Genomic DNA, 13,614 nt, shown 5'->3' with positions numbered 1-13,614 from the left:
TACCAATATGCAGTGGGGGTAACGCATTACAAGTAACGTGCATTACGTACAGTAATAATATTACTTTTCTAAAGTAACGAGTAAAGTAACGCATTAATATTTGAGCTACTTTTTTAAAAAAGTAATGCAAGTTACTTTTCAGTGTAAATAATTTGATTTTTTTTTATTTTGAACATAGTCACATAGAATTACGCACTCTATGCGTGCGCAGCTGAGCGGGAACAGTTCGAGTCATAAACGGAGAGCCAGAGCTTGACATTTTTGCGATGGAATTATGCCATTTCTGAATGCAGAATTTTTCAGTCATAAAAAACACCTGCAAGTCCTGAAAGAGATCAAGCCTCACCCAAGTAAGAAAAAGTACTTTCTATGAAAAGTAACTAAGTAATGCAATTAGTTACTTTTTTGGGGAGTAACTAAATATTGTAATGCATTTCTTTTAAAAATAACTTTTCCCAACACTGCCAATATGTACCTGCAAGCTACTATGACATCTTTAGGTGCAAAGGTAGACTTTTTGTTTTGAAGGGCTACTTCCCCAGTGACAGACAGAAACCATTTTGTTCTCACTTTGTAGAAAGTGGGAGAAGATTTGGTAAATAAGTTTCCAATATAAGGGCTCTTGGGGCTTAAGGTTGGAAATACCTCAAGAATACAGAATGATCTGTGGGTAAAAAAGCTTACACATTTGGATAAAAAACATAATTTGTCCACAAATTTTTGCCACACATGCAAAATGTAAATGCAAAAATGTTTTAGCCTTACGCAAAGAAATGTAATGTTGTTAAATAAACATGATGTAAGATTCAAAGAATGTAAGCAAATTGATAACATTGACATGTCACGCGTGAGGACAGTATATAAAAACCGATGAACATCTCATTAAATGTTTCTTATTGCATCAAAGATGCCTATTGTCTATGGGCTTGTTTAGATGAAAGAATAAAGAGGAGCGTCTGTCTTGTAAAATAGATCCGCCTGAGCAATTTGTAGGTGACTGACAACTAAGTGACTAAAGATCTGTCAAGCTTTGGGGCTCAATTACAAGCTGAAGATAGAGGGGCGTGAAACCGGGAAAACCACAGAGATCACAAACACAATCTATAATCATTGCATTTCAATAATTGCACAAGCGCAAATATTGACTCCTTGGTTGCTCCGGGGTGGTTTCAGTTGCTTTGAATTAGAAAAAAGTTTTGATAAATGTCAGGAAGCAATCATCCGCAGGAATGCTATATTAAGATACAAATGTCCAACATCATTTCCAGTTTCCAGCGGCTGCTAGATCAAGGCAGGTTTTAGATGAGAGATCACATATAGCTTAAAGCTACTGGGGCTCTCTTGTATTGAAAGAAAATCTTTTGTGCCAGTGAGCGAGAAAAATAGAGAGAGAGAGAGAGAGAGAGAGAGAGAGAGAGAGAGAGAGAGAGAGAGAGAGAGAGAGAGAGAGAAAAGGGAAGGGAATGAGAGGGAGCAAGAGTCCCGCCCTTCAGTTGTGTTTAAATGTGAAGCGGAAAATTATCTCCGTGGCTCAGGGGAGGGAAAAGGAGATTCTAGTGTGAGATGAGCGGGTTTACCGTGCTTTAAATCATAGTCAAGCTCTCTCTCTCTCGCTGTGTCGCTCTCTCTATCTGTTTGTTATATAGTGTCTCTGACTTGAGCTTCAAGCTTCAAAGTGAGTGGAAAAGCTGAGAGAATTCAGGAAAACGATACCTGGATGCAGGAATATCTGGACACCTCACAATGGATGGATTGAGGACAAAGTGTTAAGTTCTCCAGCGGTTGTCTCTGAATGATACAGGTAGATGAAGCTTTCTTTCACTTAATAGTTTCATTTTCACCAGGTTTTAGACTGACAGGTGTCAGAATGCAGCTGGAGGAAATAAAAAATTAGAAATATTATTTAATATGTATTTATAGATCGATTGTTTATAATTTGATCTTAGTTAGAAAGATAAGCAGGCACACAGTGTAAAAAATAATAATAGGTTCCTTAAACATTCTTGCTTGTTCTGTAAAGAACCTTTAGCATCCACAGAACCTCTCTGTTGTACTTTATAGTGAAAAAGTTTCTTCAGACTATAAAAGGTGAGAAATGCTTCTTTTAAGAATATCTAAAGTTTTTTTTTGCATTGCTGTGAAGAACCTTTTACCACCTTTATTTTTTAAAAGCGTGCCTTGATCTGGTTTTGCGATCTGTGATGTTCATGCATTAAAAAACTCACATCATGAATCTGAATCCCTGGCTCTACTGATAAGTTCTGCAGAAAATGTTGTAGTTAATAGTCTGACATGCAATTTGAATAAAATCTTGAGTGCATAGTGAGAACTCTAATTTAAAAAACTGAATAGGCAGCAGGAGACATGCAGTACAGCAAGGCTGGAGACAGACTGTCGAGGGGCTGAAGAAAGTAACTGACTGACATTCACCTATAAATGTGGCAGACTTAGTGGCTGAAAGCAAGTCAATCTACATAAAGAACGAGGATGGGAGTGAAATTCTGTGGGGAAGTCCAAATATAACTAAACGTGAAAGTCTGATTTCTTTTAAAAATGTAATCATTTAGGTTTGACCGCACTTCATAAAGGATGTGTGCGTGACATGAATTGATGAATGCTGAATAAATATAATAAAGATGTTTTACCATGGGTGAGCTATACTGTAGAAGTGAGAAAGAGTTATTTAAAAAGCTAAAACTGTCTCTCTATGTCTGTCTGTCTGTGTTTCTTCAGAGGAGTGTTGGGATGTCGTGGTTGTTGTTGTTGTGGGTCAGTCTGACAGTCCTGCTCATGAGTGAGGGCACTTTCTATGAGACTATACAGCAGCACCTGGCCCCACCCGGAACTAACATACAGATCCTGGGTGAGTCTTTCGTTCTACTTACCCCTAACACACAAATCAAGGTGGATCAAGGTTAAATTCAGTCTGAAGTAAAAATACTTTATAAGAATTACACTAAGTATTTTTTTAACATAACTTACTATTATTTATCTTTATCTTGTTATAACTACAGATGAGTTGTTATAACTTATAAAATTTAGTTGACTTTTTTTTTAAGTTGTAGCAACTCATCTCTTGTCAAGATAAATAATAATAGTTGACACTACTTGTAAATCTGAGTTAATTCAACAAAAGAATTTAAGGCAGCAAAGATTTTTTACGGTTTATGGCATCATTACTTAAACTCAGATTGAGTTGTAAAAAGGTAAATATATTTTTTGGTGATAGTGACAATAAAATAATGAATGAAAAACAGAAAATATGATCTAATCCTTAATATATTTACACTTTAAAAAATACATGGGATATTTTCAACCCAGCATTGGGTCATACAAGGATGAACTCAACCCATTGGGTTGTAATTTAACATGCTGGGTTGTTTCAACCAAAAAAGTTGTTTTTTACCCATTGTTGAGCCAAATATAAAAATTTCTGTGTTAATTTAACCCAATGACTAGGTTAAAAATAACCCTGATTGTTTAGAGTGTATATGCATTTTTAAATATTATATAATTTAAAATCTTATAAATAATTATAATATAATATAATATAATATAATATAATATAATATAATATAATATAATATAATATAATATAATATAATATAATATAATATAGCCTACAGTATGTGCAAAAGTCTTAGACCACCACCACCAGACTTGTTGTTTTAGAAGTTTTAAAGTCCATCCATATTTATTTTTCAATCTATTTTATTAAGACACAAACAGAAAATACAGAAAATATGTACAAAAAAATAAAGAATAAAATTTTCAGGACTAAATGTCTTTTTTAGGCATCGTCAGTGTTTAGTGTGACCTCTCTTGGAACTATCTTAAGCGTTTTTGAGCAGAATGAAGTTAAAAGACTAATTTCTTTAAAATTAGAAATTAGGATTTAATTTTATTTATGTTTAAGGGATCCTGCAGTTTCCTGCTATTGCTCAAGTGGAAGGGGAGTTTACCCTAAAAACTTGACACATCGATTCACATTTTTATACAGTTTTTAATACTACATACACATTTCCTGTATTTTTTGGATGTATTCTGTTAGAGACTGAGATTATGATCACTATAACATTGCAAAAACAACAAATCTAATAATGGCATGGTGGCCTAAGACTTTGCACAGTACTGTATAAATAATATAATATAAGTAAGGGATAATGTTAACAACCTGCTGCCTGTAGCTTATTACACGGCTATTTACCTCATAAGTAAGTTAACAAACATTAAATATGGATTAAAAAATATTTTATTTGCTCATTTTTAATGAATGCAGACCTTCTGCAAGGAAAATCCATTTACTTTCTGTTTTAAGATAAGATATTTAAACGTCACAAACACACTATTTGTTTTTTTCATTTGTAAATATAATGTCATATATGTTATTAAAATACATTTATGTGTAATATTAAACTGTTTCTGCAAACATTATTAGCAGCTGTGTGTTATTATGTATACAATACAATACAATACTACATTACATTATATTATATTATAAATCTAGATTGGGAAGTTTGGAATGCCTACAAGCGTTTGCTCTGCTTGTCTGTTTGGCCTTACGTCCTTGATCTAGTTGGGAAATAAATATAGATTTCTTCTTTACCCAGCCAAGCTACTTTTGGTTCAGTATCAAGAGTATTTAAGGTTTTGGCTGCTGTTGATTTCCATTGGTTAATCTATCACAGAGGACAATCCAAATGAATTGCAGGTGAAGTTTGTAATTACTGATTTGCTAAGCAGTGTTTTATTAAGTGGTGCAACAACTAGGATATAAATTACAGCCCAGATCAACACAGCAGTGATTAACTCTAAACGCACCTTCATTTTATTTGCATCGGTACAACCCAGTTTCAGGATGAGACACACAAACAGGGTTTACTGCTGGATGGTTCGGCTGTGTGGCCTGACCTCTCGGTTTGCCAAGTTAACAAACATGAGTGGTGTTTTACAAAGTTAGTTACATGTTGCAAAACTTCACTACATCCTTAGTGAAAAATGAAGAATTATGTTATTTATATTAAATATAAATAATGTATACTTGTATTGTCACTACACAGTAATGAACCTTCTGTCCATTTTTGTACAAGTCACAGACTGTTTGTTGTAGCTGAACATTTTTGAAATCACAATGAAAATAGTGCAAAAAAAATGAATTTTTATCATTCTTTCAGCATAAAAAGGGAATTATAGAAACTATCTTGGCTGCTCTTTTCTAAAAGTGAATGGGGATTTGATGCCACGACTTCTAGGGATGAATTTGTGAGCTTCGGCAGATGGAAAGATAAGCTTGTTCTTTGCACAAAGGTCATAGAAGACAGTGCATCAGTAATATGGCCATTCATGATACTCTTATGGTGCTTTATTGTCATGTGGAGCTTGGCAGACCCAGTCCCATTTACTTTCATTTTATACATTTACATTCATGCATTTAGCGGATGTTTTTATCCAAAGTGATGTGCAATGCAATGAAGGTTAACATTTTATCTGTATGTGTGCTCCACGGGAATCATATTGTCTTGATGACCTTTGAGTTCCATCATGTATGACAGAACTCACATGAGTTGTAAACATGCATGCATGAATGAGAAAATGATGACCATTTTCATGTTGGGGCGACCTATTCCTTTAAGCAGATCAGGTAAAGATGAGGTCAGACGTTTAATCAGCATTTAAATCTGTTATGAGATGTGCCGTCCTGTTGCTCTAATATCTGTAAGATGTAGGATGGTTTTAAGGATTGCCTCATTTGCAGCAGTGCACAAATGCTTCTTGTAACCTCACACCTCTAAATGAGAGGGCTAAAAGCAATTGGAGACCAGACCACTTACTTTAACTAATCTTGCTTGAGGCACTTTACTGGGATTGGATCCTGAATTGGAATTGATTTTATTGTACAGACTATAGAACAATTATAGAGGTACATGCCACTCCTGATACAACGAGGAATGTCTCTCATTTCATCAGGTCTGGGAAATTTTGGCTGCGTCTTAACTGACAACAAACACTATTTAGATTCGACTGATCTTGAATGTAGATGGTGAAACTTTAATAATGTTAGACCTGATTAAACTAAGTGAAAGTCTTATCAGCGAAAGGGTATGTCTTACGTTCAACCTAAATGGAAGGTTAGATTGTGCGTTAGAAGGCTGAGAGCTCATGGGATTCGACTAGCCTAAATCTGAACATCAAAGCTGATAAACAAACTGCACAGATTGGGCTTATATGAGCTTTGCCATGTCATATAAAATTCTTATTTTGGTGCTGGATGATATAAATGAGCAGAGCTTATGTTTAAGGGTCCATATGTTGTCTCAATACATGCTTAGATATGCAAGTAAAAAAAGATTATCCAAGAATTTTTATCTTCGAACCTTACCCAGTCAATATTAAAGGTATCAAGGTTATATTTCCACACAATTAATTATTAATGTTATTAATATTATGTATGATGATTTTATGTAAAAAACACAAACTCACAAAAACGACTTTAGCTGGGTTTTCACAAACTGGGTCACCTATTCATAAATAAAATTAAAGGGATACTTCAGCAAAATATCAAAATTACCCCATGATTTATTCACCCTCAAGCAATTTGAGATAGATATGTCCATTATCTTTCAGACAAACACATTTGTAGTTATTTTAGTGTATGTCCTCGCTCTTCCAAGCTTCCCAAAAAGCGTATTCATCCTTTACAGTGGTAGTCCACACGGCTTCAATGGGTTAATAAAGGTCTTCTGCGGGTAATTAATGTAAATTTATAAGAAAAATATCCATATTTTTAACTTTATAATCTGTAATAACTAGCTTCCGGTAATGACACCATCTTGGACTAACTCGATTCACGAGAGAGTTTTAGCGTAGTGAGTGTTGGTTACCACGGGTACGTTGCACAGTGACTCACGTGAGTTTTTTGATGGCCTTGTTACCGTAAGCCAGTTATAGCTATAGTTTATAAAGTTTGTACAAAATTGCATTGATTACTAGGGGTGTGCAAAAATATTGATAGTGTGATACATTTTCCACAATAGTGTATCGGTATTTCAATCTCTACTATCGATATTTAAAAAAACCATCAATTCCCTCTGTGTGCGCCAAATGTCCTCCTCCGCCGCTGCTGTAGTTGTCGCTGTCCAGTTGTCTGTCATATAAGGCCAGTTAGCGGGAGTGAGAAAATGGCAGAAAATTAAAAAAAACACCTGCAGCTTTTAAAACCAACATGTGGAAGCATTTTGGCTTAAAAAAGTTACAAAAATTCAGCTCTATTTTTTACATTTTTTATAAAAAAAGAAAAAGTTTTGCAATGTATTGTATCGTTTCATGATACATTGTATCATGACCCATGTATCGTGATACATATCGTATCGTGAGGCCCTTGTCAATACCCAGCCCTATTGATTAGGGCCCTATAATTTCCGCGATCACGGAATCGCGGACGGAATCGCGAAATTGGCTAATTAACACGGAATCTAGTATTAACGCGGAATTTTGCGGAATTTTACATATTTTGAATAAAATTATGTTTTTGTGTGGGAGACGAACGTATGTCTATGGGTGGGGGAAATGCAGACCGGGGGAAGTAAATCTGGGCAACACGCCCCCTCCCGTCGTTTCAGGCCCCCTCCAAAACACTGAAACCATGGTGAAGCGGCTCTCCACGAAATTAAGAAATTCGACGCTAAGCACTTAGTTCCGAGCAGATCTCACATGACTTTTATGTGACAGGAGAACTGTTATTTTGGAAGTTTAGTCAACACTCTGTTCACGGTGAGCGCAAAGATACATGCACTCTCTCATCCATGTCTGTGATCATCACTGTACCTCTCACTTGCCCGCGCTCACGCATCTGTCTGAAGTGCGATCACAAATCCTCATGTATTTGTTCAGTTTTATGCATTTCAAGCGAGCTGAGGCAAACTAACTATCCCTCGCATTTAAAATATAATCATCTGCATCATGGCGCCGCCGCGCTCTGTCTCTCTTTCGCTCGCACGTGCAATGAGCTGCGTGCTCATGCTGTCCTAAGTCAGATCACTATCCTGTGTATATTTGTAAAGTTATATGCATTTCAAGCGATTGTGTATAAAATATGGATCGCGATCCGCTGGATTGATGTGTTTAAGGCACTTCTGAAGGCACCACTGCTTTGACACCTTGTTGTAGCCTCCTGCAACAACACTAAATAACAATGCATTGAATTGAGTTGTGTGTGCGCGCGCGCGTGTGTATGTGCGTGTGTAAATGCATCTTTTATAGTCATTAAGTAATTCTGTTATCCAGTTTTCCCCCCAAATCATTTACATTTTAATCATTAACATTAAAGGCACACTCTTTTTATGACTAAAATAAAAGTAAAGGGTAAAAAATATAATTTCCAAAAATTAAAACGGATAAAACGGAATTTGCAAAAATTAAAATGGAGAAAACGGAATTTGGGAAAAAATAAAACGGAATTTGAGAAAAAATAAAACGGATTTTATAGGGCCCTAATTGATTACCTGCAATAGACCTTTATTAACCCCTTGACTCCATGTGGATTACTTTTGTGAAGGATGAATGCACTTCTTTGGACTTTCTTGGAGTCAGAAGTTGTTCCCTGATCCCTGTTTTCTACCGTTAAGCTTGAAAAACCAAAGGCATTCACTAAAACAACCTCAAAATGTGTTTCGTCTGAAAGATGATGGACATATTTATCTCGAATTGCCTGAGGGTGAGTAAATCAGGCCTGGATTGGCCATCGGGAGGACTAGGAGAATTCCCGGTGGGCCGGTCTGTTTTTTTGGCCACAAGGACCGGTGTTGAAGGTGGCTGTCCCTAGGGTGCCAGCACTCACAATACTATCCAGCCCCATTCGCTTTATTTGCGGGTGGGAGATGTCCCCGCTGCTTTATACCAAGTTGATTGTGTCCTGAGTCCTGAACACTTAGTCCACTAACATCTAAAACACATGGAAAATGCAGGATGCGCCATTTCCTTATGCTTTTCAAAGTGCATTAGTTTATATTTGAGTGCACTTGCCACGCGTTTAGATTTAAAATAAACTTGTGCGTGACTTGATACGAATGTAACAATGAATCGTCATTATCGTCTATTGCAAGAGTACAAAAAATCAGTTTGATCCAAACTCATCAGTTTATTGCAAAAAAGTAAGTTTCAGAGGAATATAATGTTTTTTCAAGTAAAACTACATTTTAAAGGTCCATTATATATTTGTTCATTTTTGACAAAAAGTATACATACCTTATGCTATTTGGCAATATACGTGATCTAAGTACTAAAAAATTAAGATATGGATTTGTATTTTTTCCATCCGTTTCCCCTGTTATACTGTTTTCCACCATTGAACTGACCCACCATTTTTTTAAAAACAGAAATATAAGGGAAAACCCAAACATATTTGTTCTGTTTCAGTAGTTTTTGAATTAGTTTAATTGATTAATAATAAAATACCTTATGGTAAGGCTGCACGATAATGGCAAAAATCATAATTGTTTAGGCTACTGTATTTGCGCTGAATTGGAAATGATATATTTGTAAAACACAATGAATTGCAATGCTGCAGAGAACAGTGCAATATTGCAGACTTATATACTACTGAGGATTTAATGATATTATTTTAATCTAGTCAGTCGTGAACTAAAGTGGGCCGGTCTAAGACATGAAACTCCAGGGCAGAAAATGAGTCCCACCCCGGCCCTGGAGTAAATCATGGGGAAATGTTGATATTTGGCTGGAGTATCGCTTTAAGAAATAGTTGCAACACATTTGCATGTTGCACAAATCTCATTTTACAAACTGTCGATTAAGTATAATAAATATGCAGATTTTCTCAATATTCTGAAAACTGTGTGTTTTCCCCTTAATGCATTTAAGCTCACAAGTCATGGTGAGATTGCAACTTTAGAGAGGGTGGGATTGTGCGCATGTGTGTGTTGTGTTACAATGAGATATTTGTTTAAGTATTGAGTGCTTTGGAGCTGCTGGTGGATTGCCCTAAGCATCAGGGTTGACAGATCATGAATTGTGGGGCCACCATTGCTTTCACTGACACCATCAATGTGACTAGTGGCCAAAATAACTTTAGGAAATTGAGGTTACGAAATGTATGAAACAGTGTTGTTCCAAAACTGCAGAATTGGCACGCATCCATTAAAAAGCTCTTTGATATCGGATATTTTCCTTCTTTAGAATTTGAATTTCAAAGTTAGGATAAAGTGCATACAACAGCATATGTTTGATTTCGGCTATGTTGACTTCAAAGGTGCCGTGAAAGGAATGCAGTATAATGGAGATGAGTATACAATAGGTCTATGTAATAATTAATTGATTTCTACATGATGAATATTCCTGCAAATCTCGTTGCGCTGTATGGACTTTCAATTATTTTGGCTATACTTTATGAAAAAGCAATTTAATTTTTATCAAGGAATAAGCAAAGCTTTTTGAGACACAAAATGATTTCCAAAGTAGCCTTGTTTGTGCAAACTAATTCATTTTAAACAATGCCGCTGATTTGCTTTATCCCATGCATTGTGCCATGAATAAATTATGTGGTTAGTGTAATAGAATCTTGTTTTGCTATTTGATGTATTTATTTATGCTCTTGTTCTCCTGCTACTTATTTTTTTGTGATTTCTAGACTCTCCAAAGATTACCTTCACCCCGAAATCGCATACTGTGATGTAACGAATTAGTAAAGTACCTACTCATCCACCATTAAAACAGTATACAAAATGAACCCCACCCTTAAACCCAGTGTCACTGGCATGAAAGCAAATCATACAAAAAGATATGAATGAGAACATACAAAATCAAAACAAATGATCCAACTTGTAAAATATATACGAATTGTACAAAGATTGTGTTGGCAACCTTCCATTGGAAATTTAAATGGATGATATGGACACTTAGTACCATATTATACATTTTTTTTAATAATTTAAATAAACATTTCCTTTAAATTTATGATTATTGTATGAAATATGTTGCAAATACAAAATCCACATTTGTTGCCCTATTGCAATATTAATACATTTAATAAATAAAAATAATATTTTGATAAAGTATCTGTTAGTATCTATAGGGTTAATGTTGTTTCTTTGTTGTAACTATTATCATTGAGGTGTATGTGTGCTAAAAGTAGAATTTCTTTAAAACTATTGCACATAGTTTTACTTTAACTGATGAGGTTTTTCCTCAATATTGCACAGATTACATCACACATACAGCTTTATGAAAAATTATAACCTTGTAGTAGACTTACTGACAAGAATTTACTCGAAAACGGGACCTGCAAACGTAAAATCCAGGCTAAATCATTCCTGAGCACAAGTATGAAGACACTTGGTGAGGGAATTTAAAATCTCAATGGATCATGTTTCACTGATTTCTCATCAGTTTGTTTTTACAGTGCATTGATGGAAAGATGACTCACATCTTTCTCTCAGTAAAACTGTCTGTAGTAAGACGGGAATGCATCTTTTCTTGTTGAGTATACCGGCAGCTCTAGAGTCCTCCTGCCTGCTTCAAAGACCAGAATCAATGATTATATTTTAAATGCAGAAATCGGTAAAATCTGAGAGAGTAATATGCAGACAGACAAACAAACAAACAGAAGCGGAAATATGTCCCTCGGAGATGTGCTAACGGCTGCTCTTGTTCTCTGGTTTAGACAAACAGATGAGTAGCGATGATTCATAGGACCAGGTCTTTATTCAACACTGACAGCTGCAACAGCACTGAGCAAATTGTGTTTGTCATGCATGCACAGCTGCCATGTTTTACTGTTCTAAGAGGGAACTCTCCAGATGTAGAAAATAACCCATCTTTAATCAAACCGTGACCTGAACAAACCCTTTACAAACCATGCAAACATGTATGCACACTGTCTCTCGGGTCCCTGGGAGACCTTTACTTAGTCCAAGGACGAGCAGGCTGTTATGAAACCAACCACAAAGAAATCAACCTGACTAGATCAAAGATTTAAAAGTTCACTCAATCTTTTCATTCTTAGTTGTAATGTTGAACTCAAATTATATACATAAAAATGCAGTTGATAGATGTCAAGGAAAAAACATCGGTGGTCTGTTTAAGGGGCTCAGATGCAAAAGGCGCTAAACGCCACCTCCATAAAAAAATTAAATAACGATATTAACTGAATGCTCTCTGCATGTATTATATGTTCATGAAATAACTTTGCTTCAATTCCGGCCTTTGGTCATTCCGAAATACCGGTTTGTTGGCAGAATCTGCTAAACAAAAATTTTCAAGCAAAGTCCTCTAAGTGCATGGAAGATGAACACTGTAAGCCCAGACAAGTTGATTCTAAAAAACATAGGGTAACTCGCTGCCCCAAAAACATTTGTTAATCCAACAAGTAATTTTAAGTTAAACCAACAAGTAAGTTAAATCTACCTAAAATTGAACAGGCCATTTAAATTTTTCGTTAACTGAATGTAAAACATCTTGTTCCCGTAATATATCCTTGTTTGATTAACTACACATTTCCTTTTCTACAAATGGTCAGTTAACAATATGAGAAACTTATTTTAACATAGTTTTATTGTAATGTTAAGAGAACTCTTTGCCAGAGACTTAAATAAGCTAAAATAAGTTAATTCAACTCAAAAAAATTTGTTGAATAAGTGACATCATGCAATTCGTGCATTCAACTTAAAAACTTGCGTGATGGACGACATTTTTCAGGGTTTAGGTTAGATGTACTTATTTATTTGGGTTAAAACAACATGAGGGTTAACAGTGAATTGGATGAAGGACGGTACGCGAAATGATTGGATCACATTCAAATTTTTAAAGTGATCTAACGTTTCCATTTTACAGTGTAGCTGCTGCTAGGTGCAGAACATAACTAAACAAAATCACAATATGAGCCTTGCTTAAATCATTCAAATGTGAATTTAGTGTTTTAGCACATTTTGCAATGTAAAAACAGCTATTTAAGGCATATATAAACTCAATGATAATCCAATACCAATAACATAATTTATCAGGCAATTACAGTTTGTATTAAATGCATAAAGTATTTGATTCAGAATTAATATACAGTTTTTCTGTTTGTAGTCCTTTCTTGACTGACATTTAGCAACGCGGATGCAGTCACGTACAAAAGCAATATTTCCCGCTTACCGGTGTCATGTCATATACGCGCTATTAGCAGTAAGCCAAGATTAATTTATCCAGTGAGCGAAAGCATCCGATAATAGAGATCCTAATGAGATTACTTGAGTAGAATTCCTCTGGACGTGTGCTCTCATCATGGCAACCCTATTACAAGGGGACCGATATGTACATCATATTAAATATTTTTAACAGTACCACTCATTTCTTTAGGAGTTAAACTACAGCATTAAAGTGCTGAAGAATTGAACGTGTTAACAGCAGACTATCTGCTAACTGTATTATGTTGAAAATAACAGTGGCCTGATCTGATAACTGCGGTTTTTCTGCCTCTTCACTCCAGCGGCAACACAAGCATGACTTATGAGCCTCTCGCTGTGGTTATAGAGGGCAGATATTATATCAATCAGTGTGGGTTTCTGGGAAATATGGATCGTCTGTCAGGTTTGCTTTTACTTGTTAGTTTTCTGATCA

The 13,614-nt window shown here is 35.5% G+C and overlaps 1 protein-coding gene across 2 annotated transcripts in view; it reads left to right on the top strand.

The window, feature by feature from the left end:
- Positions 1-1,445: 1,445 nt before the first annotated feature.
- tafa1a (TAFA chemokine like family member 1a) overlaps positions 1,446-13,614 on the top strand; it is a 59,616-nt gene continuing 47,447 nt past the window's right edge. The window contains exons 1-2 of one of the 2 annotated variants that reach the window (XM_055189113.2): positions 1,446-1,801; positions 2,734-2,863. In XM_055189113.2, coding sequence (XP_055045088.1) covers positions 1,793-1,801; positions 2,734-2,863 — 139 coding nt within the window. In that variant the 5' untranslated portion in view covers positions 1,446-1,792. The remainder of the gene's footprint in view (positions 1,802-2,733; positions 2,864-13,614) is intronic. The other variant, XM_055189114.2, reaches the window with a different exon arrangement.

Source organism: Misgurnus anguillicaudatus, chromosome 13, assembly GCF_027580225.2.
Source record: "Misgurnus anguillicaudatus chromosome 13, ASM2758022v2, whole genome shotgun sequence".
NCBI classification, from domain to species: domain Eukaryota; kingdom Metazoa; phylum Chordata; class Actinopteri; order Cypriniformes; family Cobitidae; genus Misgurnus; species Misgurnus anguillicaudatus.
This window is presented reverse-complemented; position numbering and strand designations above follow the sequence as displayed.